This window comes from Myotis nattereri, assembly GCF_964212035.1.
Source record: "Myotis nattereri genome assembly, chromosome: 3".
NCBI lineage: Eukaryota > Metazoa > Chordata > Mammalia > Chiroptera > Vespertilionidae > Myotis > Myotis nattereri.
In genome coordinates this window covers 161,929,161-161,956,561 of record NC_138077.1, presented here as the reverse complement: position 1 = coordinate 161,956,561, position 27,401 = coordinate 161,929,161, and the positions used below count along the sequence as shown (strand labels likewise).

General features: G+C 38.8%; 1 protein-coding gene across 1 annotated transcript; it reads left to right on the top strand.

Annotated features, from left to right (window-relative positions):
- On the top strand, positions 1–25,755 carry LHX8 (LIM homeobox 8; the record flags this gene model as incomplete). Its single annotated transcript, XM_081088226.1, has 9 exons — positions 1–81; positions 1,981–2,067; positions 2,500–2,661; positions 6,340–6,461; positions 8,467–8,687; positions 9,199–9,302; positions 14,985–15,080; positions 20,992–21,175; positions 25,017–25,755. 9 exons carry the CDS (start codon positions 1–3, stop codon positions 25,091–25,093), a joined length of 1,134 nt encoding a protein of 377 aa, XP_080944352.1. The 3' UTR covers positions 25,094–25,755.
- Positions 25,756–27,401: the final 1,646 nt, after the last annotated feature.

Genomic DNA, 27,401 nt, shown 5'->3' with positions numbered 1-27,401 from the left:
ATGTACTGGAAAAGCGATCAGAGGTTTGTGTGTAAACTAGAAGAAAAGGACGTGCCGGAGCTGGCAGCTCCCCCCGAGAAGGTGAGCGCGGCGACGCCGGGCCCGACCCGCGGGATCGCCGTTTCCTTGAAACGCGAGCTGTTGGGGCTTCTCGATGAGGTTCAGAAATTACCTGTGACGGCCTCATCTTCAGACCTGACAATTTTTTTTTTTTTTTGGTTACGTAGTAGCGTTAGTCAGTAATCATTGCCTCCCCTCCCCGCAAGCTCACTTAACCTGAAGCATGGACTTGGAGACTGTAATTTGGGAGAGGAAGCCTCGAGACTAGGGCGCTCTCGGGTACAGATGTGAGTCGTGTTTTTGTTCTGTTTGCCGAGGTGATCGTGGCGGTCGGGGAGAGAGAATCGGGGGGTCCGGAAGGCTATCGGGGGCGGGGGGATCCAACAGCGGCGCCCCGCCGCCGGCGGACGCTCGCAAGCCCATCCGCGCTGGCGGGCCCACCGCGAAAACAGACCGAGAGGCGGCTCCCGGAAGGCCTCGGGGGCCCCAGGGCGCCGGGAGTGCTGTTTTGCTTAAAATTCCTAAAGAAGCAAACCCCAGAGTACGCGAGTCGGTGGCACCGTTGGTCTAGGAAATGCAGGGAACCGACAAGCTCTCACCTCGCCCTGGAGGCGGGACCCATGGGTGTCTCCCACTTCAAATTTGAAAATCAACTGGAGCCGGTTGGAGCGCCGACTCCTCTTTGCTGCGCGACACGGGCGGGGACACCGGCGGGGGACACCGGCGAACACAGGGCTTTTCGGCTTCAGCTCCCTTTGTGTCTGCGAGGACGCGGCCGCGGGTGGGCGCAGGGCCGGGGTGCCCAGGGCGGCAGCACCCCGCCCGGTGCCGGCAGAGGGAGGGCGACCGGGAGGCGAAGAGTCCGACACGCGGAGCTGCGGGCCGTGGACCTCGCACTCCACTGCGTCACCCCACCCGGCAGCACGCTCGAGTTTTCGCAAAAGCAGGCAGAAAACGCCCCTGAAGGCTGCGTTTTCGTTGAAGAACAAAACTCTAGCAAACGCTCGGAAACATTTGCGTCATGAGCGTTGTTAACTTTAAAACGTGTTGACCGAGGTTGGGTGAGTTGTGTTTTTTTTAATGGCACAAATTAAATTCAGCTGGATATTTTCCATTATTCGATACGCTTTCTGCGCTGGTTAAAAATAATCCTTTAGTAGCTCAAATGTTGACTTACTGAGCAATAAGTGGCAATTTACACCTGAAAGAAACGAGTGTAAATCACTCGCAGCTCTAATTGCTGCAAGTTTACCAAAGAGCTGCTGGCTCGGTCGAATCTGAAGCATTTTCATTCAAATTGTCATCGGAACAAGCACCAGGCTTCTTAAATCCCGCTGTAATTAGCCTTCAAGTGTCCTATTAAACCTCTTCACCTTTCGGGCTATCCAATTCAAAAAGCCCCCTTTAAAAAAAAAAAAACATGTCTTGCTCTTTTAATTGAGGTTATTAAAGAAATCAAGTTTCTTCCCCCATCCCCTCCCCAATCCCCTTTTCTTCTCTCCCACCCTGCCTCTCCCCTCCGTGCACCCCATTTAGCCCGGGGAGCCCAGCCCCGCCGTGATTGACGTCTAGAGAGAACGTGCTTTGTGCGGGGATGATGGTTATTAACTTGTTACCCCCGGCAGGGGGGCGGGGAGCCGGCGCGCCCCGGTGAGAGCTGGGGAGCCTGCGCCCCGAGAGCTCCGCCGCGCGCCCGGCGAGCCCCCGCCGCTCGGGTGGCCGCCTCGCCTCGCCTCGCCTCGCCACGCGCCGGGGCTGCGCCGCCGCCGTCCGCGGAGCCGGCCCGGGAGCCCTGACGGCTGCACGCACGGCCGGCGCGCGGGGCCTTCATTAGTGCGTCCCCCGCGCGAGGCAGCGGAGGCTCGGCGCCGGGCGTGCGGGCTCTGAACTTCTCTGTTTCTCCCCACTCCCGCCCCGCAGCGCCGGGGGCTCATGTCGGAAGAGTGCGGGCGGACTGCAGCCCTGGCGGCCGGGAGGACTCGCAAAGGCGCCGGGGAAGAGGGCCTGGTGAGTGGGGAGGGAGGGGCGCAGGTGCTGGCAGACCTGGCCGAGGCGGGGAGGCGGCCGGGGGAGAAGGGCCGCTGTCCCGCGCTCCTGCCCGGGCCCCACTGGCCCGCGGGGAGCGGGTGGAGGGAGGGTCCGGGGCGGGGCGGGGAGGAAAGCTGAGCCGGCGTGGCGAGCTGGGCAGGGTTGTGGGGCGCCCTGGGTCCTGGAGGTCAGGGGTCGCAGCCCCAGTGGGTGGTGGCTGGGGCTTGGACTCTGGACCGGGGGTGAGGGCAGAGAAGTGAGACCTCACGAACTGGGCAGAAAGTGGGGGTGGGGGTTGCTGGAGAAAGGGGGAGGCGGTGGGGGAGCCCCAGGGATCCGTGGGATAAGGAGAGGAGGAGGGGAAGGAGGGGTCTAGAACCGCCTGCGACCGCGCCTCGCGGCTTCCTGCAGGTGAGCCCCGAGGGAGCGGGGGACGAGGACTCGTGCTCCTCCTCGGCCCCGCTGTCCCCGTCGTCCTCGCCCCGGTCCATGGCCTCGGGCTCCGTCTGTCCCCCTGGCAAGTGTGTGTGCAACAGCTGCGGCCTGGAGATCGTGGACAAGTACCTTCTCAAGGTAGGGCGGAGCCGCCAGGCCCCGGAGCGGGTACCCTGGTAACCCTGGGAAAAGGGAAACGTTTATTTGTTCCTTCTGTTCCATTCGCATTCTCCCCCGAGGTTGTAGGCTTTCAAAGCAAAACAGACCAATCCAGGGCAACTCCCGCGGAGGGAAAGAGTTGGGGAAGAAGTCTTAGAATCTCCCAAGTTGTTGCAAATGAGCTCCCGTGTGACCGTCTGCGTCTAGAAGTGCAGACACCTCCATACCTCGGGTGTGTGTACCGGAGTCAGCCGCCAACCTGGTAGAGGAACAGAAATGGAGACACCCTTCTACCTTTCTGAAACGGGGTCTGCCTGACTGTGTATCATGAGCCCCGGGTTCCCTAGGTCCCTCGCCCGGGTAACATCCCCCACACTGGCCTGCTTCTGAGAGTTCTAGGTCGGAACATGTCGGCTGATTCCACTTTGCAGTGTCTACTTTGGTGAGAACCATTGTAAATTGCCCTATAAGGCTCTTTTCTGGACAGATTTTTTTTTTTTAACATATAGTCTTCTGTTTGTTTACTGTTACCTGAAACCATTTCAGTACCTCACTCCTGTCATTAAGATTTAATACTTAAAGGCCACCCAATGCTTTAAAAAAATGTTATCTCCAGTGTGTAGGGGAGGAAATGGAAATTGATGCCAAGTTAGGAAGAAAAAGAGAGAAGCCTGGGATGAAGTGCTTCAAAGAACGGTTTGAGAGTAGACTGTCTGTCTTAATTTGTTTTACTTCTCTGAAAATACTGTGGGGGAGTTTTGGAGTATAAATTCTGGCAGGCGCGGTTACTCATGTCATTGCCTGCAGGATCATGGTCCCACGTGTCTTAATCTTCATGCTATGGGTTTTCAACTTCAATCGCTCTTTAAAACCACTAGTTAAACTAATGGTCTCTCCTACACTGAATTAGTAGCAAACCAGTTCACTTTCTTTTCTGTCTCCACCAAACCCTCACCCCCAGCTTTTCAAAAAATAATATTAATTACGAAGAGTCTGAGTTCAAAAAGCAAGTTAGTGGGGTTCTTTAAATTTCTACCTCAATCAGAACTGCTTCATCTGTAAAGGGGAAATGATACCCTATAGATACAACCCGCATCAAGCACCAAAAGAAGTTTTGTGCTTCTTTGAAAAGTGACTTGAGTTTGTTTTTATCAGTGGTTAATTCTTAAAGCTGAAAAATTAACATGGCTTTCTCTTTAAATCTGCATTCTTAAGATCCCCCTTTCAATGTTTCTAGACATGGAGCCTTTTTGGATATTTAAAAAGCATCTTTTGGATCAAAAAGGAGCTTATTTTCAATGAGCCCTCTCAATAATTAGTATAATATTTAAGAATGTTTCTAAAGGGATCTATAAAGGCTTTAACACTTCATAGTAGAGAGGATCAAGAAAAACCTATTACAAAGTGACTCTTAACACACCCTCTGAAATAGTTTCTAGTGTTCATCTTATATATGTTAAAATATGTGTATATATTATTATATATTTGCATTACATGAAATATCTAAGTTACATAAGCTTTCCTTTGTAATAGGACTGGAGTCCTCCCAATGAAGTCTTATATGTACAGTCTTATTCTACCTTCTTGTACATATCAGTATATTAGCTCTAACAAAAGTTTAATACTTTATGATTATATAAAAACCCTGAATTCTTTTTTCCCCCATTTTGAGTCCTTATCCAGACATATTTGAATTAAAATCACTGGTTAAAAAATAATTATTATTGGATGTAGTAGAGTATTTGAGGATGTAAATTGTTTAATATAGAAAAACACTATATCATGAGGCAAATAAAATGGAGTTAGCACAAAAAAGTACAAGAGGAAGTAGATGCATCTATTGCCCCATCTCATACTTCAGTGCCCTATTGTTTGGGTGGTTTTCTGGCTTGGTCTTACATTCATATACTAGTACATGTACAGATTGGATCAATACCAGCCTTCAGGGAAGGCTCTCTTCTTACTTTCCTCTGGAGGTGGGGAAAGGGAAGATGAAAGAGGTTGTTTTTGTTGTTGTTTTTTAAAGTAAACTTTGAGGAAAGTGGAAAATCAGGCACTGGGTCTAGCTTTAGGGAATTGGAGGGTTGTCATAACTCTGCCCTAAAGCGTGAATCTACCTTTGTTTTCTGTTTGTTTATTTTTAAAGGTTGGATAAGATAAAAATGCAGAAGAAGGCCCTAAACAGTGGAATATGAAAGGAAGTCCATACTTCTAATCTTTAATTGGGCCCCTTTTAGGAAAATAATAGAATGGAAATATATATTTATTTCCAGGGCAGTACTCACCATAGTTAATATTTTTTATTGCTTCTTTGCTGTTTTCCAGTATAGTGACTATATACATCTTTTATAACAAAACTTAAGACTTTAAAAATGTTACCCAAATGATACTCTCACTAATGCTTTGGAAAGAGACGCATAACTAATTAAAAGCCAGTGAAACTTTTCTTTTTCAGCTTCAAAGTACCTTTTATATTTCATGAATAGTAGTGCTAATCTGATAGAATTTGGACAGATCATCTTTATTATGAAATAGTGTAGCAAAAGGTATATTTCATATTTTTCCAAATTACCTAATTCCTATTTTAAGCATTAGATCCATTTGTAGAGTGTAACTTTTGTTTTTGCATCACTGCTGTTCTTTTACATTAAACTTAATTAAGCATAAACCTAGTCATTGTGTCCATTTCACAAGAGCAAACTTTAGGAGACTGCATTAAGGCAAGTTCAATCCAATACTCATGTTTATTCTCCAAGGTTAAAGTTGTGCTTATAGAGTGATGGCAACAGTTTATGGTGAGGGGTAATTACGATTTGTTCCCTGAACTGGTAATATTTCACCTTCTTACTTAGAAAATATGAAGGGCTGTGATTTATTAAGTCACCATTTTATGCCTCATTTCTGGAAGTATAAATGGCAAACAATGCTTGGGTGCCTTTTTAAAACCACTTATAATTAGCTTTATTTTTTTCTCCAGTAGTCAAATCATTAAGTAGGGTTTGCAATACTTTACTCCTTGACACTCTTATTTAATGTTAAACGGAGCCAGAGCTTCTGCCATATCAACATTTACATCTACCTTAGCATTTCTGTTTTGTAAGCAAAATGGATTCCCTGACTTCTTTTTAAGGGTAAGTATTTATCTTAAGAAAACTTCTTTATCACTGTCTTCCTCTCTCATTTTAACCAGTGCACACTGTATAATAATTTGGCCAAAAAAGTAGATTGAGAAGTTATGTGGTTTGGTTTCTTTGGCTAACAAGTTTCATGGTGGGAAGAATTTGGTAAAAGAAAAAATAAACCAGTATGTAGGACTTTAAAGTGTTCAGGAATTTTCCCTGTGTTCATAGAAGTTCCATTTTAAAAAAAACAAAAACCAAAACCAAAAAACACATGAAATCTTTAAAGGAATTAAAAAAAAAAAGACACCTTTTTAACACAAAATGTAGAATATGTTATTGTGATTTTCTGGTTGGGTTTAAGGAGATATATCTACACACATATTTGTGTAAATCACACCTTTTCAATGGAAACATTCAGAGTGTGCATTAAAACATGAAGGGGCCAGCTTTTTAAATTTTGCCTAATACACAAAACCAATGACTATCCTCTTAAATATTAGAATGAGTTCTTATCCTGCCCCTTTTTCCTTCACAGGTGAATGACTTGTGCTGGCATGTCCGGTGTCTCTCCTGCAGTGTCTGCAGAACCTCCTTAGGAAGGCATACCAGTTGTTATATTAAAGACAAGGACATTTTCTGCAAACTTGATTATTTCAGGTACACTGATTTTTTTTTTTTAGTAAGTAAATATTCTAAAAAATTATTATGCAAAGAGAATTTTGTAAATAGACTTTCTTGTCCAGTGTTATTTATCGAAGCCCAGTTTTTCTTATGTAATAGATTTCAAAATGAGAATGCTTTATATCTTTGAGGTATCATTTGTATTACAACAAATAAATAAGCATGTTTAGATGTTTTAGGACTTCAGTATACAAAAATGATTTTTAGATAATTATTCCCACTTTGGTAAATGAAATATTTATGTATTAAGAACTTCTTTGCTGTGCGTAGATACAAAATATGAAATATAAGATGACTTATCATGAGAAAGCCCCTGGTTTGGGAGAGTGGTAAGATGAAATAATTATGGGGGGCAAATCCAGGTTTTGTTTAAGCTTTTACCCGTTTACTGTAGGATGATCCCTCGTTATACACCTATAAAATGCCAGCAGTTTTGAGACTGTGATAAACCAAATTAATCAGAATTGACTGTTCCAGTATCAGAAATGTACCAAATCTAAATATTCCACCTAAAAATCCTGTTTCTTTTGTCTGTTCTTTGACCTTTATTTTGTGAGATTATATTTGCCTGAGTTATTAAATGTAACATTTTCTCTGTGTCATTTCTTTGTAATTATTTAAATAGACAGTTTCTTCCAGGATATAACTCAATTCTTAACCCATTTTTAAAGCATGACTTTAAAAAATTACCATATTTTTAAATTTGCATTTCCAAAAGAAGAAGAATGTTCATTGTGAAATTGGGAAGTTAATACTATATAATAAAGTTTGTAATAAAAATTATGTTGTTTATTCCCAATTTCAAAAACTGATTTCAGAGAGTTTAGTAATTGATTTGAATAAATTGGTAGGTAATTGAAAGCACTTCATAAAATCCAGAGTCCTTTATTTTATAAAGGCACAGAATTTTATAATTACCAAAAATTTATATTTCTCATCAGGTGTGCTTACCATTTCCTCAAAAAAATAGTAGCAATTTGCCTGGTCTTTCATTTAGGATATGCTAATCTTAATGTTTTACGGTAATCTAAAGTCTTTTGAAAGATTTGGTTTCAGAGGCTTACTGAAGGTCTAGTTCCTTGGGATGTTTTTATGCTTCATATTTTATATTCTGAAATATGTTTTTAGGATTCAGTTTTTCAGGTTAATTTTTTAAAAATGGCAATACCTCTAAAGATATATTAATGAATAGACATCAGACATATATACTTATCTTGGACATGGATATGCCAAGCCATGACTACGATTGTGAAAGGAGATGTGGCAAAGAGTCACTTGGACTAAGAGAAAAAAGAAATATTTACATCTGGCATTTTGTTAAGATTAATCTGCATTTAATGTTCAGATGTGTCTCTGGAAGTTTTAGGTTATATTTCCCATCTTCCTGTGATTAGCAATGCAATAGTTTATTCACCAAAGGAAATATTTTCTGAGTTCTCCTTCCTTTGATTCTTTCCAGGGTGAATGATTTCTGTTTTCCTCATTCTTTTATAATATCAATTTCAAATATTACAATGTTTTAACTTAAAAATGGTATTTAAAGTATTTTCTAATGATCTCAACTTGGTTTTAAGAGATCAATATTTATATCTTCAGTGGTGTGCTTTTGTATTTTCGGTTTCAATCTGGAGTGTGTGTGTGTGTGTGTGTGGTATCTTGGGTCTCTTAAAATGCACTGATATTTGTTACAATAGAGATATTGAAACATATATTTCATTTATATTAAAAGAAAAAAATCCAATCTTCCTTTAAGGTAATAATGAGAAGTTTTTGTTTTACATATAGGTTTGAATTATGACCATATCGCATCCTGATTGCTTACCATACTGACTTAGAAAAATAATTGAGTCCTGTTTTATTTTGAAAAGATTTAAATACTTAGCTTAATCCAATGAGTAATGTAACACACTGGTTTAATCTCAAACTGATGAATATGTCACCGGGCATTAAATCTTCACCTCCCGCCCTTCTGTTTATGTAGAAGGTATGGAACTCGCTGCTCTCGCTGTGGGAGGCACATCCATTCTACTGACTGGGTCCGGAGGGCCAAGGGCAATGTCTATCACTTGGCGTGCTTTGCCTGCTTTTCTTGCAAAAGGCAACTTTCCACGGGAGAGGAGTTTGCTTTGGTGGAAGAGAAAGTCCTGTGCAGAGTGCATTATGACTGCATGCTGGATAATTTAAAAAGAGAAGTGGAAAATGGTAAATATATACTTAAAATACTTTTGAGTCTTTTGGAACAGTGAATACAGGAATAAAAACAGTTTTTCCTCCAGATCCCTTTAATGCATTATTTTGTGCAGTGTAATTGTGGTAAAACTCATTAAGCACTTTACTGTTAGTGGCGGTCTCCATCTGTTTATTTACCGGGAAAGCCATGCCATGTGTATTAGCATTGTGCAGTATTCTCAGTCTAAGGACTTGAGTTTAGATTCTGATTTGCTTTTTGTAACTAGTCATTTCCCTGTCTTTGCCTTCCTAAGGATGAGCTTTAGATGGGTACTTCTAACGTTTTGCCCTTGTGACTAAGTGTTCAAGCCTACATATGGATTACTGTTTTAACAGTCTATTTCTAGTGTGTTTAAAAACTTAAGGGGTTTGGCAATCTAGATGTTTAGTTTTACTCCAAGCCAGTAGATGTAAGAAACCTCTTATTGCATGACTGCTGAACCCACCTGAGTCTCCAACATGTGCGGTCTGTTTTTAAATGTAGGCAACGGGATTAGTGTGGAAGGTGCCCTCCTCACAGAGCAAGATGTTAATCATCCAAAACCAGCAAAAAGGGCTCGGACCAGCTTTACGGCAGATCAGCTCCAGGTAGACGTGACAATGAATTTATGATTTTTGAAGCCCCTCCCTACCCTCCAAAAAACAACTTTATGCTGTCTAAAATCATGTTTATGTTTTCAAAAAGGTTAGCTTATGCTTTGTGTGGGAAAAACTTGGTGAATGCATGAAATATACATTTGGCCCTAAAGTATTTATCAATGTTCATTCAAGCTTTGTTTTTCTGGGATCTGTTGGCATTGACATCAAAGTGGAAGCAAAATGTTAGTCTGTCCTGACTTCCTGATAAAATCAGTCTAACCCAGGCATTTACATTACTACATATAATTGCAATAGCAAACAAAATATTTGGGGATTCAACAGAAAGAGTCATACAATATGTGTGTGAGTCTATGGGACACTGACGTGTTCATCTTTTTAACAAACCGCAATGAGTCTTTTAATGGACAAGATTATACGTTTTCTGAGTAGGTTGATTATGTCCCCTGAAAAGGGAGGGATTATTTTCAGCTTAGTTGCCCTAAGTATACTTGTCATAGATTTTGGTTTATGAAAATTATCAAGAAAACTATTAAATAATTACTGCTTACTTTATATTTAAGTCTACACATATAATGACTCTTTCTGGCATTTTTTAAGATAAAAAATTATGTTTTCTAAAAGATTAATGTGGCTGAGGTATTTCATGTTAAAGTAGCATTTATTGAGCACCTACTATGTATTGCTGGATGTTTTATACGTTGTATCCATCTCAGCTCACACTTTAAAGGGTATTTATATAATGTTAACAAATAAGTGAAGGTAATTTTTGAAAAGTCACATATAATATTTTAAGACTTTCCAGTATTTAAGATGAATACAAGTGTTTCAAGAAGATAATTTTTATTTTGAGAATGATTAACAAAGAAGCCTTGCTGTGGCACAGATATTCCAAGGCAACTTAATGATACTGGAAAGCAATCTGGCATTAAAATCTAAAGCCATTCTGAAAAACTTTCAGATTGTTTTGGACTTCTTAACTTAGGCATAGAATACATGGTCAATAAGTAATACATGGAAGATAAAACAAATGAAAGATATATCTCTTGCTTGAACCTTGCTTTACTGGACACCTCATTGGATTGCAATGTAGATCACCAAAAGCCCTAACTTAGGAGACATGAGTACCTGTGGGTGATATTTCCTGGCAGCAGAATACCCAGTAGCTAAAAGGTGTGTGAGAAAATGGAATCTCTAGTAAAAATATATTCTGTTTTTAAAGTCAGCCATTCCCATAAGGGCTGGCTATCATTTTAATTATAAAACTGATAACTCTAATATCATATACAATTTATTATTAACATTACAATTGTGAAAATTTGAAACCACTTTAGGTAATCTCATATAGGAAGATAAATACTGATTAAATAAAAAGGGAATGATATTTGTGGAGAACTTTGTGCCCCCAGTCCTATGACAGGCATTTCTCTGCATTTTCTCCCTTAATTCTTTCAAGTCCTTGATGTAGGTAGCCTCATCCAAGAGGTGCAGGAACTTTCCTCAGGGCAGATTGCCAAGGAATGGCAGAGAAGAGATTTGGACCCTGCTCCCCAAACCTCTGGTCTTTTCATTTTGCTTGGCCTCTGAGGAGTCTATGAATCTGTGCCCAACAACACTCGATTTAATGGCAGCCGCAGCTAGAACAGAAGAGTGCAATTCCAAATCTTGTAGATGGCCTTATGGTTTTAATTGCAAATGTACACAAACTATTTAATCAAGCATTATTATATGAAAATGTGTGGTGGCCCTGGTCAGGTGGCTCGGTTGGTTGGAGCGGCATCCCGTACACCAAAAAGTTTACAGGTTCGATTCCCAGTCAGGGCACATCAAGAGACGAACAATCAATGTTTCTCTCTCACATCAATGTTTTTCTCTCTCTCCCCCCACCCTACCTCTCTCCATATAAAAATCCATAAACATCCTCAGGTGAAGATATTTTTAAAAATGTACTGTGAACCGTGTTTTTAAAAATCTGTATCAGAATCATCAGTTTTGAAAAATGAAAGCAGAAATGATATGCTTTCAAAGCATGCTCTCATTTATTCAATCTCTACTAGTATTTACCTATTCCAGGAATGACTGAAAAAAATGAGGCTCCATCCTGTCCTCAAGTGGTTCTTTATAATTTAGGAATCTGGAATAGCTATAGATTTTTTAAAACGACAAATTACTATATTTTGTCAGAACCTCTAATAAATCAGGTGATGTAACCTCATTATCAAATTGTCCTACCTTTCAGTAAAATAACAAAGCATGATAGGTAATCCGTAGGTCAAGATAATACATGAAGTAGTAGAGTTAAACAGAGGAGAATTAAAATGGGAGGAATAAACAAGAAAAATTTCCAAAATTCTTTAGAAACTTATGGGAAGAAAAAGTCATTTCACACTTACAAAATAAAATAAAAAATACTTCAAATATTGTTTTATTTGTAGGAATGATATTTAAGACGTTTCAGCCACTATTATGGTTTGCCTGTAGTAGTTAGGTGCACTTGCTCAATGATCATCAATGCTAAACGTGCCAAGGTTGGCACCTACTTTAATCTACTTTCAGATCCAGTTGGTCTGCTGCTACTTTGCAGAATCCTGACATTTCTGGTAGAATTTCTGGCCTTAAAATGATGAGTGTCTCTACAGGCTTATTCCTTGGCCATGTTAAAAGTAGGATGGGTTTGTGCATCATTAGTGACGAGAATAATAAAACTAATTCAAATTCAAAGGGTTGTGTGTGTTTTTTTTCTGAGGCTAAACACTGATAAGTACATCTTACTTTTCCTTTAGCATAATCCAATCCTAAACCATCAGTGTTGATTTAAGTTTTGCTTTATTCCTTGATGAGAAATTGCTTTATTTAATGTAATTTGGTTCTATGATTAAACTTGTGAATTTGAAATGCATTTGTGAGATGCATGCTGTTTTTGTTCTATAAGTTATCAATAGTAGCTTTGAAAGCAAATGCTTTTCTCCTTCAAAATTAAAAAAACAAAAAACACAAAGATAATTTGCTCATTCTTTTTTCTCTTTGAAATTTACACACTCAGCCTCCTATAAACACCACTGTATTTGCATATGAAATAACACATTGGAAGTAGAAAAGGAAGAATGAAGTGAACTGAGTGAAATTATGAACTTTTAGTCTGATTCCACCCATTTTTAAACCAAAAACATAGGAACTGTTTATAGTGAATATGTGGACAAAGTTGGACAGGAAGCCAGGAATATCTTTTTCTGGAAGAGTCACTAATCAGAGAGAAATTAACTGGGAAAAAAAATTATATAATTTGTAAACCTCTTAAGATTTCCGAGAACAACATTGGTGAACCACACTATCTTCAGATTTTCCTCCCACAATCAAGGTTCATTCTGTCACAAACACAAGCACAAACACTATTGACAGGAAGGGGAATTTGAATAATAAGACATTCCCTTTGCCCTCAGAAAACTCACTTTCAGCTAGGGAAAACTAAATTTGCCAATGACTTATTTAGCTATCCTTTGAGATGGGCACTGGCAAAAGATAGTAAATATTAAATGAGGGTCATAGTGGAGAATGTAATCCGTATGGCCTGCTGCAACGGTGTCCAGGCCAGCAGAGCTTAACGTCTTTAGTTAGGTTGGTCACCCACCCTCATCCCATGCCCATGGACATGCACAATCATGTTGCATGCCAGACTCCCTCTCTTCTTTCTAACATAACATCAATGTTGAGAGAGAATCATTGATTGGCTGCCCCCTGCACACCCCCTGCTAGGGATCAAGCCCACCACCCAGGCATGCATCCTTACCAGGAATCCAACCGTGACCTCCTGATTCATAGGTTGACATTCAACCACTGAGCCACACCAGCTACTAAAGGCCTGGTGCATGAAATTCACGCACTCAGTGGGGGGTGAGGGGTGTCCCCTCAGCCCGGCCTGTGCCCTCTTGCAGTCCGGGAGCCCTCAGAAGATGTCCAACTGCTGCAGAGGTAGGAGAGGCTCCCACCACCACAGCTGTGCTCGCCAGCCATGAACCAGGCTTCTGGCTGAGAGGCACTCCCCCTGTGGGAGTGCACTGACCACCAGGGGGCAGTTTCTGCCTTGAGCGACTGACCCCTGGTGGTCAGTGTGCATCATAGCAACTGGTCATTCCGCCGTTCGGTTGATTTGCATATAAGCCTTTTGTTATATAGGATAATACTTCCCTGGATTGATTGACTTTTAACTAATAAAATAAAAATGTCCCATTTGATTCCCATGGTTAAACTTTTCTGAAAAAAAATCTGAAAGCTCTTAATTTATGCATTTATTCTGGTGCTTCCCCTCTCCACAGCTCGCTCTCTCTCTCTCTCTCTCTCTCTTAGCTTTTTTTAAAAAAATATATTTTATTGATTTTTTCTTTTACAGAGAGGAAGGGAGAGGGACAGAGAGTTAGAAACATCGATGAGAGAGAAACATCGATCAGCTGTCTCCTGCACACTCCCCACTGGGTATGTGGCCGCAAACAAGGTACATGCCCTTGATTGGAATCGAACCTTGGACCCTTGAGTCCACAGGCCAATGCTCTATCTACTGAGTCAAACTGGTTAGGGCTCTCTTAACTTTTATAAGATTTTATTTGAGTCAAACTGTGATAACATATGCCAGGAAGCAAGATTTCAAATGCTTTCCACACCTCTCTCAAACTTATGTTGTTGGTAGTTCTGGGCATGTCTGAATCTCTGCCCTGGAAAGTTGAGATCAGGAGCAGTTTTTTCATGTTCTGCTATCTCACAGCACTTAGCACAGTGGTTCCAAGCCAAAGATTTACATCAGAATCACCTGGGGACTTTTTCAATGTATAGATGTTTAGATCCTGAAGAATTCTTATTCAGTGCTGACGGGTGTCTCTTTTTAAGATTCCAGATATTTCTTTGCTTAGAGCAAGTGCTTAAAACAACGATAAGATGGTTGCAATTAAGTGGAATACATTTGTTGTGCTGTGTACTATTTGCAGACTAATAAAAATGGTAGTAGGGGCCTTGAACCTATTTAGCTCAGTAGAGGTTAGAGATAATTGTATATGATTTTTGTATTTTTAAAAGTTTTATAATGCTAACACTTTTTTAAAATCCTCACCTGAGGATATGTTTATTGATTTTGAGAGAGAGAGAGAGAGAGAGAGAGAGAGAGAGAGAGAGAGAGAGAGAAAGAAAAAGAAAGAAACATCATTTGGTTGCCTCCTGTACACTCCCCAACTGGGGATTGAACCCACGACCCAGCCATGTGCCCTGACAAAGAACCGAACCCACAACCTTTTTGGTGTGTGTGATGATGCTCCAATCAACTAAGCCATCTGGCCAGGGCTCTAGTGCTAACACTTTTTAACAGAACAGAAAAAAAAGTAAATAGACTTAACACTGCTTATGCTTGTGAGTTAAAGTATGGAAAGAAAGAAAAGGTGAGCTTATTTTTAAAGCATAGTTGAGAAACAAGTTTTCATGTTGAAATTGATTATTTTTTAAAGATCTTAACATAGCAACTTATGTGTAAATTTACAAAATGTGCACTCTTTTCATTTATACATACATCCCCATATTGACTTTCATGTAATAAAATATAAGTACCCCATTTTCTTGTGCATGTCTTCTCTCCTGTCATCAAAGTACAGAAGATTGGTTCTTTTTAGCTACTTACGACTTATATATTTTTAGGTGATGCAGGCACAGTTTGCTCAGGACAACAACCCAGATGCCCAGACCCTCCAGAAACTGGCAGAAAGGACAGGCTTGAGCAGACGGGTGATACAGGTGATTGTTTTAAACATTAATCAAGAGATACTGAAATTTCTATTCTAGGTCTTTATGAGTGTGCATTGCTTTGTGAAGACTTGCCAAAGCATTAGTTTCTCATTTCAGGTCACTTCACACTCTCAATAATTTTTTTTTAACTTGATAATTAGCCTGCTTGGGCTGGGCTGTCATTTGTTAAGTGACTCCTTGTACAAGTTGCTTCATTCATTGCTCACAGCAACCCTATGGTCCTCAGGCTAAAAAAGACAACCGAGGTTCCAAGCTAGATCTGGTTCTAAGGTCAGTGTTTTTTCTACTTTTCTAAGACTGTGTATGTGAGTGAGTGCGCATGTGTGTAGAGGGCGTTGATGGCCTCTGTCAAAGATCCAGGTAGAGGGAGTCATGTGAACAAAGTTAGGGAAGGATGAGCTAGACCAAATTTGTCAGAATGTAAGATTTACGTTTGCAAATTGTGGGAGAAGAAATTGGTGGAGCCAATCTTGGAGAGGTATGTAAATGCAGAGTTCTTTTCTTCTCAGGAGAAAGCCATGATACGTGATTTTAGGAAGAAAAGGTTGTTGACAGCACGTGGGATGAATTAGGGTTGGGAGAGGCTAGATAGAAATAAGCATATTAATTGGGATGTCCAGGAAAGGAGTAATTTTTTTAAAAAGAAGGTTAATGGGTGAGGTGGCCTAGAATTCATCAAGAAACGTTTTATTGACTGTCCACTGATGGCAAGTGCTGGATGCTGCAGACACAAGAAAAGGACCAGACACTGTAATGGGGAAGCAGAAGTCAAAGGTGACTCTTAGATTTGAAGTCAAAATATTCATGGGAATGGAGCAATTAACAGGAATATTCAGGTTAAAAGAAAGCTAGTTTGGTAATATGGAGGGAGATGAATTCCCTCTTCCCTCTGCTAATTCTGCAATGATGGTGCCATTGGGCATGTAAACAGGTATTTTTTGAGGATGAACAGAACTCAAGCAAAAAGATCTAAAGCTCTGAGATTGGGTGAAGACCTTTTAGAAAGAATTATAGCCAGTAAAAAGTGAAGAATGGATTTTAGGGAGAGAGCAAGGCAAGAGGTGCTGTTTGAGTGGAACATCGTAACAGCCAGAATAAATGAGTAGAAACATTATGGAGGCCAAAGGAGTGAGGTGGGTTCAAGATGGAGGTGGTCAACCTTGCCAAGTTCTTAAAGAGAGATCAGGGAAATGGAAAATAATTTTAAATAACATTCAAAGTTCAAAATGTTGAGAAATTAATGCAAGCAGAAGCAGGTCTCTGCAAGAGAATGAAGGAAAAGATAGATTTCACTCATGATGTAGAGCTTTCTCAGTAGGAGAGTCTATCCAAATGGCATGGACTACCATTGGAGGAAGTGATTTCCTGTGGCTGGAAGGGAAGCTTCCTTCATCGAGGTCCTTCAGACATAATTGGCTGGGGCTTCTGTCTATTACAAGGCTATATATTCTGCAGCAGCTGCCAGATTCATGACTACTATGTATTTTATTATTTTGAAGTTGAAAGCAAAGTAAAATGGAGGGTTTTATGAGTCCTTTTTCTAATTATTTGAAGAAGTAAAGACTTCAGACAGATATCTCTCATATAATTTTTAGGTATTTCAGTCACCGGTAGTATGAGTTAGTATATATTGTTGGATAGTGGCGTTTCATATGTGAGGATTAGGATGAGAGTGGGGTGTAGGAAGGGTATGAGGGGGAAAATGGTGATGGAACCATTTTTGACAGGGTGGTGAACACACAATACAGTGTATAGATGATATGTTGGAGAACTAGTGTCATCCAATAAATTCAATAAAAAGGAAAAAGATATGTGAGGATTGAATTTAAATATTTTTGACAAGATAGCAAAGGAAGGTGTACTAGCATACAAATATATGCATATGGAGTCTACAAAAGTAAGTTAACAATTGTTCTTATGGAAATAATACAATAATGAATAAGTAATAATACAAGAATAAACTGTTTACTATATTCGCAACTGTAAACCTACTTTTGCCCCACACTATAATATTTGTATACTAGAGGCCCAGTGCACGAAATTTGTGCACTGGTAGGGTCCCTAGCAGCTGGTGGTGGCTGGCTGGGTACTCCCTCCCTTCCCCTTGCCAGCCCCACCCCCTAGTTGAACTCCCAGTTGAGGGGACAATTTGCATACTACACTTTTATTATATAGGATATACCTGTGTGTGTATAATTTAAATATATAGTCCTTCACAGTATTTTTGAAAAGTTAATTACTGTGATCTTGAGTAGTAATCATGATCTGTTTGGCCAGCCTACTTCCTAGCACTGGACACACTTTAGAAAAGTTAACGAAAAGAGTTTTAATGACTAGGCCTTGATTCTAATATGCAAATTAGATTGTATGCAAAGATTAGATAGAAACAGTGGTCTGATACATAGAGACAGTCTCAGCTTCACTAGCTAAAGTCTACTTAGAGGGAAATTAGTAACAGACCAGACTGTCATTGTACTAAGATCATAGAATAAAGATGGATAATTTTATTTTGAACTCTGTATCTAACTATAATCACTGTTGACATACCCTTTCAGATAGGTGAATTATGAGTTGTGTACCTTTAGAAAAATAATAAAACTGTTCTATTTCTTTCAGTATGTTTACTGGGAATATCTTTTCATACTAAGAACTACATCAATTTTATTGCTGCACATATTGAGCATAGAATAATTTAGTTTACTTCCAATTTTTTATTATCATTTGAATGCTTCAATGAACAATATTGTATACATACTTTGCACACTTGTTCAATAGTTTTGATAGGATACATTTATAGAAGTGGAATTATTGAGTCAAAAGATAAAACATTTTTAGGGCCTTTAACTGATAGCACAAAAATCAATTCCATAAAATCCATACCAATTTATTCTGTCAGTAGTTACTTATGAAAGTTGCTCTTCCCCAACTATTTGAATCCTTATTGCTATCCTTCTTTAATGTCCTTTCCAATTTGATAGTCAGAAAGTCTCATTGTCTTTACTTGAGTTTTTCCATTATCAATGAACTTTAACATAATGTTGTTATTTTAGCCAACTTTTCTACTGGATTGTTTCCTTTCTCCCCATCTTATTTTTATTGATTTCTATTTATCATGTTAAACTTTCATAGTTCAATTTTCCTTATTTATTGGGGTGAAATTGGTTAATAAAATTATGTAGATTTCAGGTATACAATTCTACACTATATCATCTATGTATTGTATTATGTGCTTACCACCTAATCATCAATTTTCTTTTCATTTTTCCACCACATAGAATTTTTTATATTTTTATGTATTCAAACCTCTCAATATTTATTTTCTTATAGCTTTGGCCATTTTTATGTTTCTCTACTGAGAGAGAGATCAATATTGGCTTTTTGTTCCCTTAAGCATTATGGTTTCAGTTATTCACACCTATACTTTAATTTTTCTGGAATTGATTTGGTTACATGTGAGGAAGGGCTTTTTCTATTTTTTTCTCCTAAATGATTACTCAGCTTTCTTAGATCAGTATCATGCCATGCTTTCAAATAATTTAAAATCCATATTTTTCATACATTATTTTTATATTTGACTCTTTGAGCTTCCAAGGAGATTAATTTTATGCTGTCTTCTGGGTGCATGTCTTTTCTTTTGCAGAGTGTCTACATGACCTAGTTCTAGATTATGTGGTTTACAATGTAGAATTCAAAAGCTATTGAAGCAATAGCTCAGAAGAAAATGTAACTCTTGTTAGAGGTTTGCAAAGCAGAAGGAATAACTTTTAAGTCAGTGAGGAGTGTCAGAAGGACTTGTATTTGAATTCTGAAGCTGGTAGCCCTCACATCAGAAGTTATTTTCTGAAGTCTGGTATCATCCGCTATATTTTGCTGTGCAAATTACATGACACTTTGTTTTTACAAATCTCTCTCTGCTGACTACCTGTTGATGATCTTTCTAAGGAGCTATTTGATTCAGCATTAAGGTAGCTATTTTGTTCTTTATGTCATGCCTTCTTTGTATCTATTTCCAAAGTCTTGTATTTTTTTTTAAACAGTTGAGTAGGTTCCATCCAATATTTAATCTTTTGGAGATATAAGATACTCTGAAGATACTCAGGGAACCACAGTGCCATGTATATTAGGTTAGATGTGCCCTCTGGGTGCATGTCTTCTGGGTGCTGTCCTGGAAAAGGCAGGTGGCAGCAGTTCCCGTTTACACGTTGGAGAATGTGTGAGTGTATCTTCATGGCTGGGTGATGACAGCAGTGGCACCCATTGTTCCGGAGCCTGTGGAGAGAACTGTGAGTGGAGACTTTGGATGTGGTCTCTGCATAGGTACCTCAGGGTCTAACACTCCAGAAGATGGGGGAGAAGGCTGTGACTTCCCACGCCTTTTCTTCGACACCTGTCTAAGTCTAGTTCCTGAAACATTCCTCGGGCACTTCTTTCAGCCACCTGCTCAGGGCTGCACAACCCATTATGTCATTCATTTTTATTTCTTTAGCATTAAACCTTGGAGTTTATACTTTACCAGCCCTCTATTTTTGAGTCCCAAGGGCAGGGTGTGACTTAGAAATAGCCAACTTCTTCTTTTTTTTTTTTTATAGACACTATTCTTTTTTAAAAAAATATTTTTAATTCAGAGAGGAAGGGACAGGGAGAGAGAGATAGAAACATCAGTGATGAGAAAGAATCATTGATCAGCTGCCTCCTGCATGTCCCCCATTGGGGATTGAGCCCACAACCTGGGCATATGCCCTGACCGGGAATCAAACCATGACCTCCTGGTTCATAGGTCAGTGCTTAACCACTGAGCCACAGCAGCTGGGCAAGCCAACTTTTTCAGATAAATCTTTTCCCAGCTTCCTTCTTTTCCATGTTATTTAGCTCCGATTCCCTTTTGCCAGCCCTGGGCAGAGGTGTATGTCCCTGACCTTTCCCCAGCCTTTGTCCCAAACCCTAAGTTTTTTTTCTTAGTTTCCTTAATTTTTCCCCCCTTACACTTCCTTTCTCCCCATTACAGAATCTTTGGTGTGATGGCACATAAATGCTATGATATTTTAATAAAGTAACACTCTATAGTCCAAGTTTTATCTAATGGCAGAGAGTTCAGCCATAGGCAGTTTATTGCTGGAAGCCTTCGGGGCAATCTAATCTTACTTACCTGACCTGCTTGCCCTGAATTTGCTTTCTTTATTTCTGGGGAAGAGTGACAAAAAGAGGGTTAGCTTTTTACATGTTGTGAACTGTTTCTCCAGGGGATTTGTTTGTATTTTATTCTACTTAAGTATTACTAGTTTTTTTCTTATTGTAAGCCTGACCTTAACATGCTTCTTAGGGGATAGCCTATGTATTCAGTAGGAGAAATTGAAGCCAGCAGGTTAAAATGTGCTTGGAATCACTGAATCAAGGGGTTTGTAGAAAGCTTTAAGTTCTCAGTAGGGATTTTAGGCATTTGAAAAAAGATTTGAAATAAGTCCAGCAGGTGCCTAAGAATACATTTAGTAGTGTTGTTGTTGGATTTTGTGTGGTGGGTTTTTGTTTTGTTTTGTTTTTGTTTTGAAGTTCTATTTGAAAGGCTTTTTCTGTTTTTCTTTTTGTCCCAAATGCTAGGAGTAAAACCCAGGAAACTTTGTCTGGAATTCTTTGAGTCCCATGCCTCTTTTTATTTTGGAAAGCACCTAGTTTAGTATAGAATTGGCTTTTAAGTACATCTTCAAATAGTTATTGAGTAAAGAAAATGACCATTGATATTTGCACAAAGGTGTTTCTCTTTTGTCTACAGAACTTTCTAAAACTTATTGAGATTTATGCTGTGCTTGTATGGGAGAGCCACTGAGATGGCATCCCTTTCTAAACGGAGTTGTGATGTTCTCAGAAGCTGATGTGACAGAGCTACATTGCTTTTCTCCCTCAGGTGTGGTTTCAGAATTGTAGAGCACGCCACAAGAAACATGTCAGTCCCAACCACTCCTCCTCTGCCCCAGTCACATCTGTCCCACCCTCCAGGCTGTCTCCGCCCATGTTAGAAGAAATGGCGTATTCTGCCTACGTGCCCCAAGATGGGACGATGTTAACTGCGCTGCATAGTTATATGGATGGTAGGTATCCAAACATTTAACAGCTGTCTCCTAAGGAGTCAATATCTGACAACTTCAAATATTAGATTATTGATGAGATTCACAGTTTGAAATATTACCTCAATAATAGCTAAAAAATATTGTGTGTGTGTTGGTGGGGGGAGGGGCGTGTAGTAGAGAGCAAAACTACCCAAACATTCTTATTTCTGTGACTATATTTTAAGGGACAAATTTAACACTCACTTTTCAGCTAAAATACAAATATTGATAATGACTCTTAGTGCTTGATTTCTATTTAGGAAACATTTTTGTTTGGTTTTTCACCTGATAAGTATTTAAATAATTTATTTTCATGTGGTCAGAGAAAGTATTCACAGTCAGATTTTTAGATTGGAGTTTACTTAGTTTATTAAAGAAACTTTTTTATTGTAATAAAACATACATAAGAAAAGTGCACGCACAGTAAGTATAAAACTTGATAAATTAGTAAAATGAGCATATCCGTGTAAATACTACCCAGATGTAGTAGTGCACGATTAACACCCCGAAAGCCTCTCTTATGTACCCTCCTAAAGTAACATTACCTTGACTTCTAAACTCATGTTTTAGTTTTGCCTCTTTGTGAGCTTTATATAATTTGAACCGTGCAGAGTGTATTCTTGTGTGTCGTCCTTCTTTCAATTGCATTGGTTATGAGTCTCATCTGTATTGTTGCCAGAACCAGTGATTTGTTTGTTTTCATTGTTATATAGAATTCTACTGTAGGACTATATGACAGTTTATCCACTCTATGGCTGATAGACATTTGTGCTGTTTCCAATTTGGGCTTTTATAAATACGCTGCTATGGACTTTATTATATATGCCTTTTGGTACATGTTAATTCACACTTCTATTTGGTATGTACCTGGGAATGGAACATAGGGTCATAAGCTATACATATATTCAAATTTAGTTAATTCTGCCTAACAGTTCCCGTAGAGGTTGGAGCAGTTTACACTTGGGCCAGCAGCATATGAGAGTTCAAGGTACTCCATATCCTCACTAACACTTCATACGGTGTGACTTCTTAATCTTAGTCTATTTGGTGGTTGTGTAGTGCTATCTCATTATTTTAATTTGCTTTTCCTCAGTGACTGATGAGATTGAACATTTTTTTCCATTGAGCATTTATATATATTTTCCTGTGAAGAACCATTTGCCTATTGATCTATTAGCTTGTCTTTTTACCTTGATTTGTTTTTACTCTTGCTATATTCTGCATACAAAGTTTTTTTTTAATGATTATATGTGTTGCAAATACCTCCTCCTGTTCAATGGCTTGCCTTTTTCTATTCTATTGAGGTATGTTCGGTTGAGCACAGTTCCTAATATTAATGTAGTTCATTTCATCAGTTTTTTCCTCCATGGGCCGTGCTTTTTTTGGTGACTTATTCAAGAACTTGTGCTTACTCAAAGATAATGATGATATTCCACCAGCATTGTCTTCTAGAAACTTTATTTTATTTTGACATTTAGACTCTCAGTCCATCTGGAATTGAATTTTGTATGTGGTGTGAGATTGGGAGCAAAGCTTATTGTTATATTGATGAAAAATACTAATTTCCCAGCTGCTTTGTAGCAGCACATTTGATATAAATTAAGTGTCCATATATTGTGTCAGTTTTATTGGTGTACTTATTTTTATATTAGTACCTAATTGTTTCACTTATGCTAGGCTTATCATTCATGATATGCAATTGAACAAGTCTTCCTATTTCATTGTTATTCAAGTTTGTGTTGCATATTCTTGACCCTTTGCATTTCCATAAGTTTTTCCAGCTTATCAATTTCTACCTGCCTTCCCCCTCCCCCACAAAAAAAGGGGAAAGAAGTTCATATTTTGAAACAATCCATCATAGGAAACTACTACCTTGGTAATATTGTCTTTCATATCAGGAACTTAGTTTGTCAATTTATTTAGGTCATCTTCAAATGCTCTCTTATATTCTAGACTTTACTGTTTAGTAATCTTATACATCTTTTGTTAGGTTTATTCCTAAGTATTTGTTTTGATGCAGTTATAATGGGGATTTCCTCTGTATGTGGAAATCTAGATTGGCAGGTATCTTTTTCCAGCACGATGATGATATGATAACATTGTTGTCTGGCTTCCATTGTCCCTCTTGTGTAGAATATGGATGGTTAGTTAACTTGATACTTACTGTTGAAGTCAACTGTTCGTCTTATTAATGTTTCTTTGAAAGTAAATGTCTTTTTTCTCAGCATTTTTCTCTCTGGTTTTCAGTTTTATTAATATGTGCCTAGATGTGCTACTTGAATATGTCATTCAAGTATTTCATTATGAAAAAGTCTCAGCTTTTGTCTCTTCAAATATTGTTTCAGCCCTTATGAAAAAATTTTATATTTTCCAGCCTTTTGATCTTCCATGCTTCAATCTGATTATTTCCTTCTATTTTCCAGTTCACTAATTCACACTCTACCTAATATATAAAACTCATCCATTGAGTTCTTAATTTTAGTTATTGTAACTTCAGTTTTAGAATTTCCGTTTTATTGTTTTATACAGTTCCAACTTCTATGCTGAAATAATCTATTTTGTCATTTTGTTCCATAATAAACTTATTGTTATACTAACTTTAGTTATATTAACGTTCATGTCTGATAACTCCAATATCAGGATTTTTGTGGGTCTGGTCTATTATTGTTTTTTCCTCTTTGTTTTCAACCAAGCCATGTCTTCTTCTTCTTTTTTTTTTTTTTGTAAGCCAAAGTCATGTCCTCTTATTTGTCTTGTTATTTTATTTTATTGCACTTCAGATGTTGGGTATGAAAAACTAGAAATAATTTGAGGCTCTGGGTAATATCTTCCACCAGAGAGTATTTAGTTTCGCCTTTGGCAGGGAGGTAGGCTAGGGGAAGAGCAACTTAATCCAATCAGGCATCAGTCCTCAGAAGGGATGGTGTGTTTCTGGGTTGCTACAAGTTGGATTAAGCTTGTTTTGTTTTATTTTGTTTCTGCTGTTTTTAACTAGGGCTTCTCTTCAGTGGACCTTGATCTTTCATATTTGTTTTCCACTATCCAGCTTGTCTAACTCCTGAATACTCTGCTAAACTTCTCAGACACGTATTTTCAAATTGTCACTAACTTGGGGGAAAATAGTCTCATTTTGTTTCTCTCCTCCTCTGGGAGTTGACTGCCTTGGTCTCTTTAATATGCCTTAAGACACATTTTAAAGAATGTTGTCTAGCTTCCTAGCTGCTCTCAGAGGGAGGTTGTGTTTGAAGCAATGCTGCCGTTGCTGAGAGTGGAATCTTCATTTTAAGTTTCAGTTAAATAAAAAATCAGAGCCTATATCATTGTAATCATTTACTTACACTAGCATTAAAATTGGGTGTGTTGACCTGTGTTGACTGAGTCAAATGTAGTTTGATGTATGTTTAGGGAAGAGGCAGTTAGACATTCATAAATGAGAATTTGGTTGGGGGGTGGGGGGAGTCATCCTATAAACACACTTTCAATATGAAATCTGACAACATCTCTGCCGACAAAGCTCATGAGTCTTTCTAGCTGAAGGGTAAAGTGCAGTGAATGGGGTATGGATGGAGGACAGTAAAGTGGCAAAATCTTGTTGCCCAAAATAAAGATTTAGGGGTAAACCCATCCTAGATTCTCATTTAATAATATACTCATGATGCTGAATAAGGTACTACTTCTGCTGAGGTCAGTGGAATGAGTGTAGGTTGGTGCCCTCAGCTATAATGAGTAATGAAAGCACATTGCCTTGGCTTGTTTTTGTTTGTTTTAAATCAGTTTTATTCACCCTACAAAACTGATCCACAAATTTCTTTCTATTTTGTAGCTCATTCACCAACAACTCTTGGACTCCAGCCCTTGTTACCCCATTCAATGACACAACTGCCAATAAGTCATACCTAATTTCTTTTTCAGGGATAGAAATGATTAAGGATATAAACTTGTCATTTATTATGTATAAAATACCATTGAAAAGATTAATGTTAATTTTTATTTAACACCTAAAGCATTTCCAACATCACTTTGCTACCCAGGTATGTATCTACAGTTGGCCTGCAAGACACTTTTATTGATTTTTTTCTTTTTCTTTTTCTTTTTTTTTTTTTTTTGTAAAACTTATGTTTACAAGAAGAAAACAAGTCAAAACTTTTTTTGTATTGTCTGGAAATAGTTCACTCTAGTGTGTATCTGTTAATTTATTTGTCATCAAAAGAGCACTTTGCCTAAAAGAAAGGACTGACAAGTGTGCAAAATGTTTACAATCCTTTGTGAAATTGTAGTTTATCATTAGTTTGTATCTGTAAGTTATTGTTATAAATATTACCTGTATTTTTTTTTTTTGGTACATACAACTTTATACTTTGAGTCTTGTATCTGTGAATTTGCAGCTGAACTTTACTTTGCCACCATTTTCAGAATGAACTGAATAAAGCTTCTGTTGTAGCATGCCACGCAGACACGTTCTTGTGTTTGTGGTTGATGAATTACGGCTGTAAATAACACTATGGTTTAATAAGCCCACCATTCTAAGTTTATTAAACATTTTCCATTATTGTGAAAGTTCCAACCAATTTGTCCTTTTTTGTGTGTGTTTTCCACAGTAAGTTGACCCTAATGTCTTTCAGATATAACAACTTTTATTTTAACAGTTCATTTTGTTTTGAGCTGCGTTGTGAGTACATTTTAATAGGCAGCTTATTTGTTGATGATTACACTTACTCAACAAAAGAACACATGAAAACATCTAATTTGGCAGATGGTCTCTTTTGGGCTCGCTAGTAAAATTAATGTGGAAGAAAAGGCAGAGCGCTTTTCAAAACGGTCTTCTGGGGTATCCCCGTCAGAAATGAGAAATGCGCCATAAGAATGTATGTCTTCGGGGCTGATAAAGGAGGCCTAGAAGGCTTTGGAGTTCCTGAGCAACGTTTCTCGGGCAGAAACTCTACTTTTTCTTCCTGTGAACACTCTCGGGGTTATGTTTCTGAGCTGAAACCTGAACCTCAGGACTTTATCCTAGGTAGCAGTGGACGCTTGTCTTGGAATTACAAAAGTAAGTAGTGCCGCTCTCACTCATTTTTGGATTTAAAGAGCTTAATCAGTACCCACTTCTTCTCTTTCATATACCAGTCAGGACAAATAAAAAGGTAACGAGAAAAAAATCTTAAGTATCATAAGTTTTTAAGTCTTTATTTAACTTAGCAGATTTACATCTGGTTGAGGACTGGAAGTAATAATGGAGTATTTGTAATTCTATTCTGGTAATCATAAATGCAACCAGAATGCGATCCTGTGGAGGTAACTTACTATCTGCCTCAACCCAGAAGCGACAAACCTACACTTCACTAAGGGAGAAAGCAGGAAAAGAAGTGTTTTGTTTTGTTTTGTTTTAAACTGCGACAGCAGTTAGAATCCATTTGGCCAAAAACAAAGAGCATAGTCAATAGTCACTGTATCTAATCTTGTGAAATTGACGCTAATCTCCTTGGGTTTTAGTCTACCTGTCCCAGGCATGAAGTGGTGAGGTCAGCTTTACCTTTACCAGATGTCGAGGAAAGCGCTTGTAGTCCAGCCAAGCTCTGCGCTGTGAGCAGCTCATAGCATTTCCCAGCTGGATCTGATTGGCATCATTTGGCTCCGGAGGCGCTTGATTGCGAATGTTAGTCCCTCTCTCTTTTGTCTTTTTTTTCTGTGCTCACCACCCTCTGACTGTTCAGAGAGTTTCTACAAACCACATCACTACCCTTTTCACTCCCAAAGATGAATGCCCAACGTTGAGGTAAATCTTCCATAACAAAGAGGTTCAAAGCTGTCAAAATGTATGAGATTTTTTACCCCGCATCTAAAGTCATTAATATTAATAATGAGATATGTATGAATGTACTAAAAAAGTATATGTGATGCAAACATATGGTTGTATTTTCATTCTTATTGGTGGCAGTCACAGGTCCTCATTTTATAACTTTAAATTAGGAAAGAATTGAAGTATGTTCATATTAGTAATACTCAACATACTAGTAAGCATGCAGGCAACGGTATTTATTTGCTTAAAATTGGGGGTGCTCAAGCACCTTTTGTGAGGATTGCAGGTAGACTTTTGCTGGACTAGCACAGACCTGGGTAACAAGTAGTTATCTCTTAGGCCAGTGGTCGGCAAACTGCGGCCCCTTGAGTGTGGCTCTTCCACAAAATACCACGTGCGGGCGCGCACGTA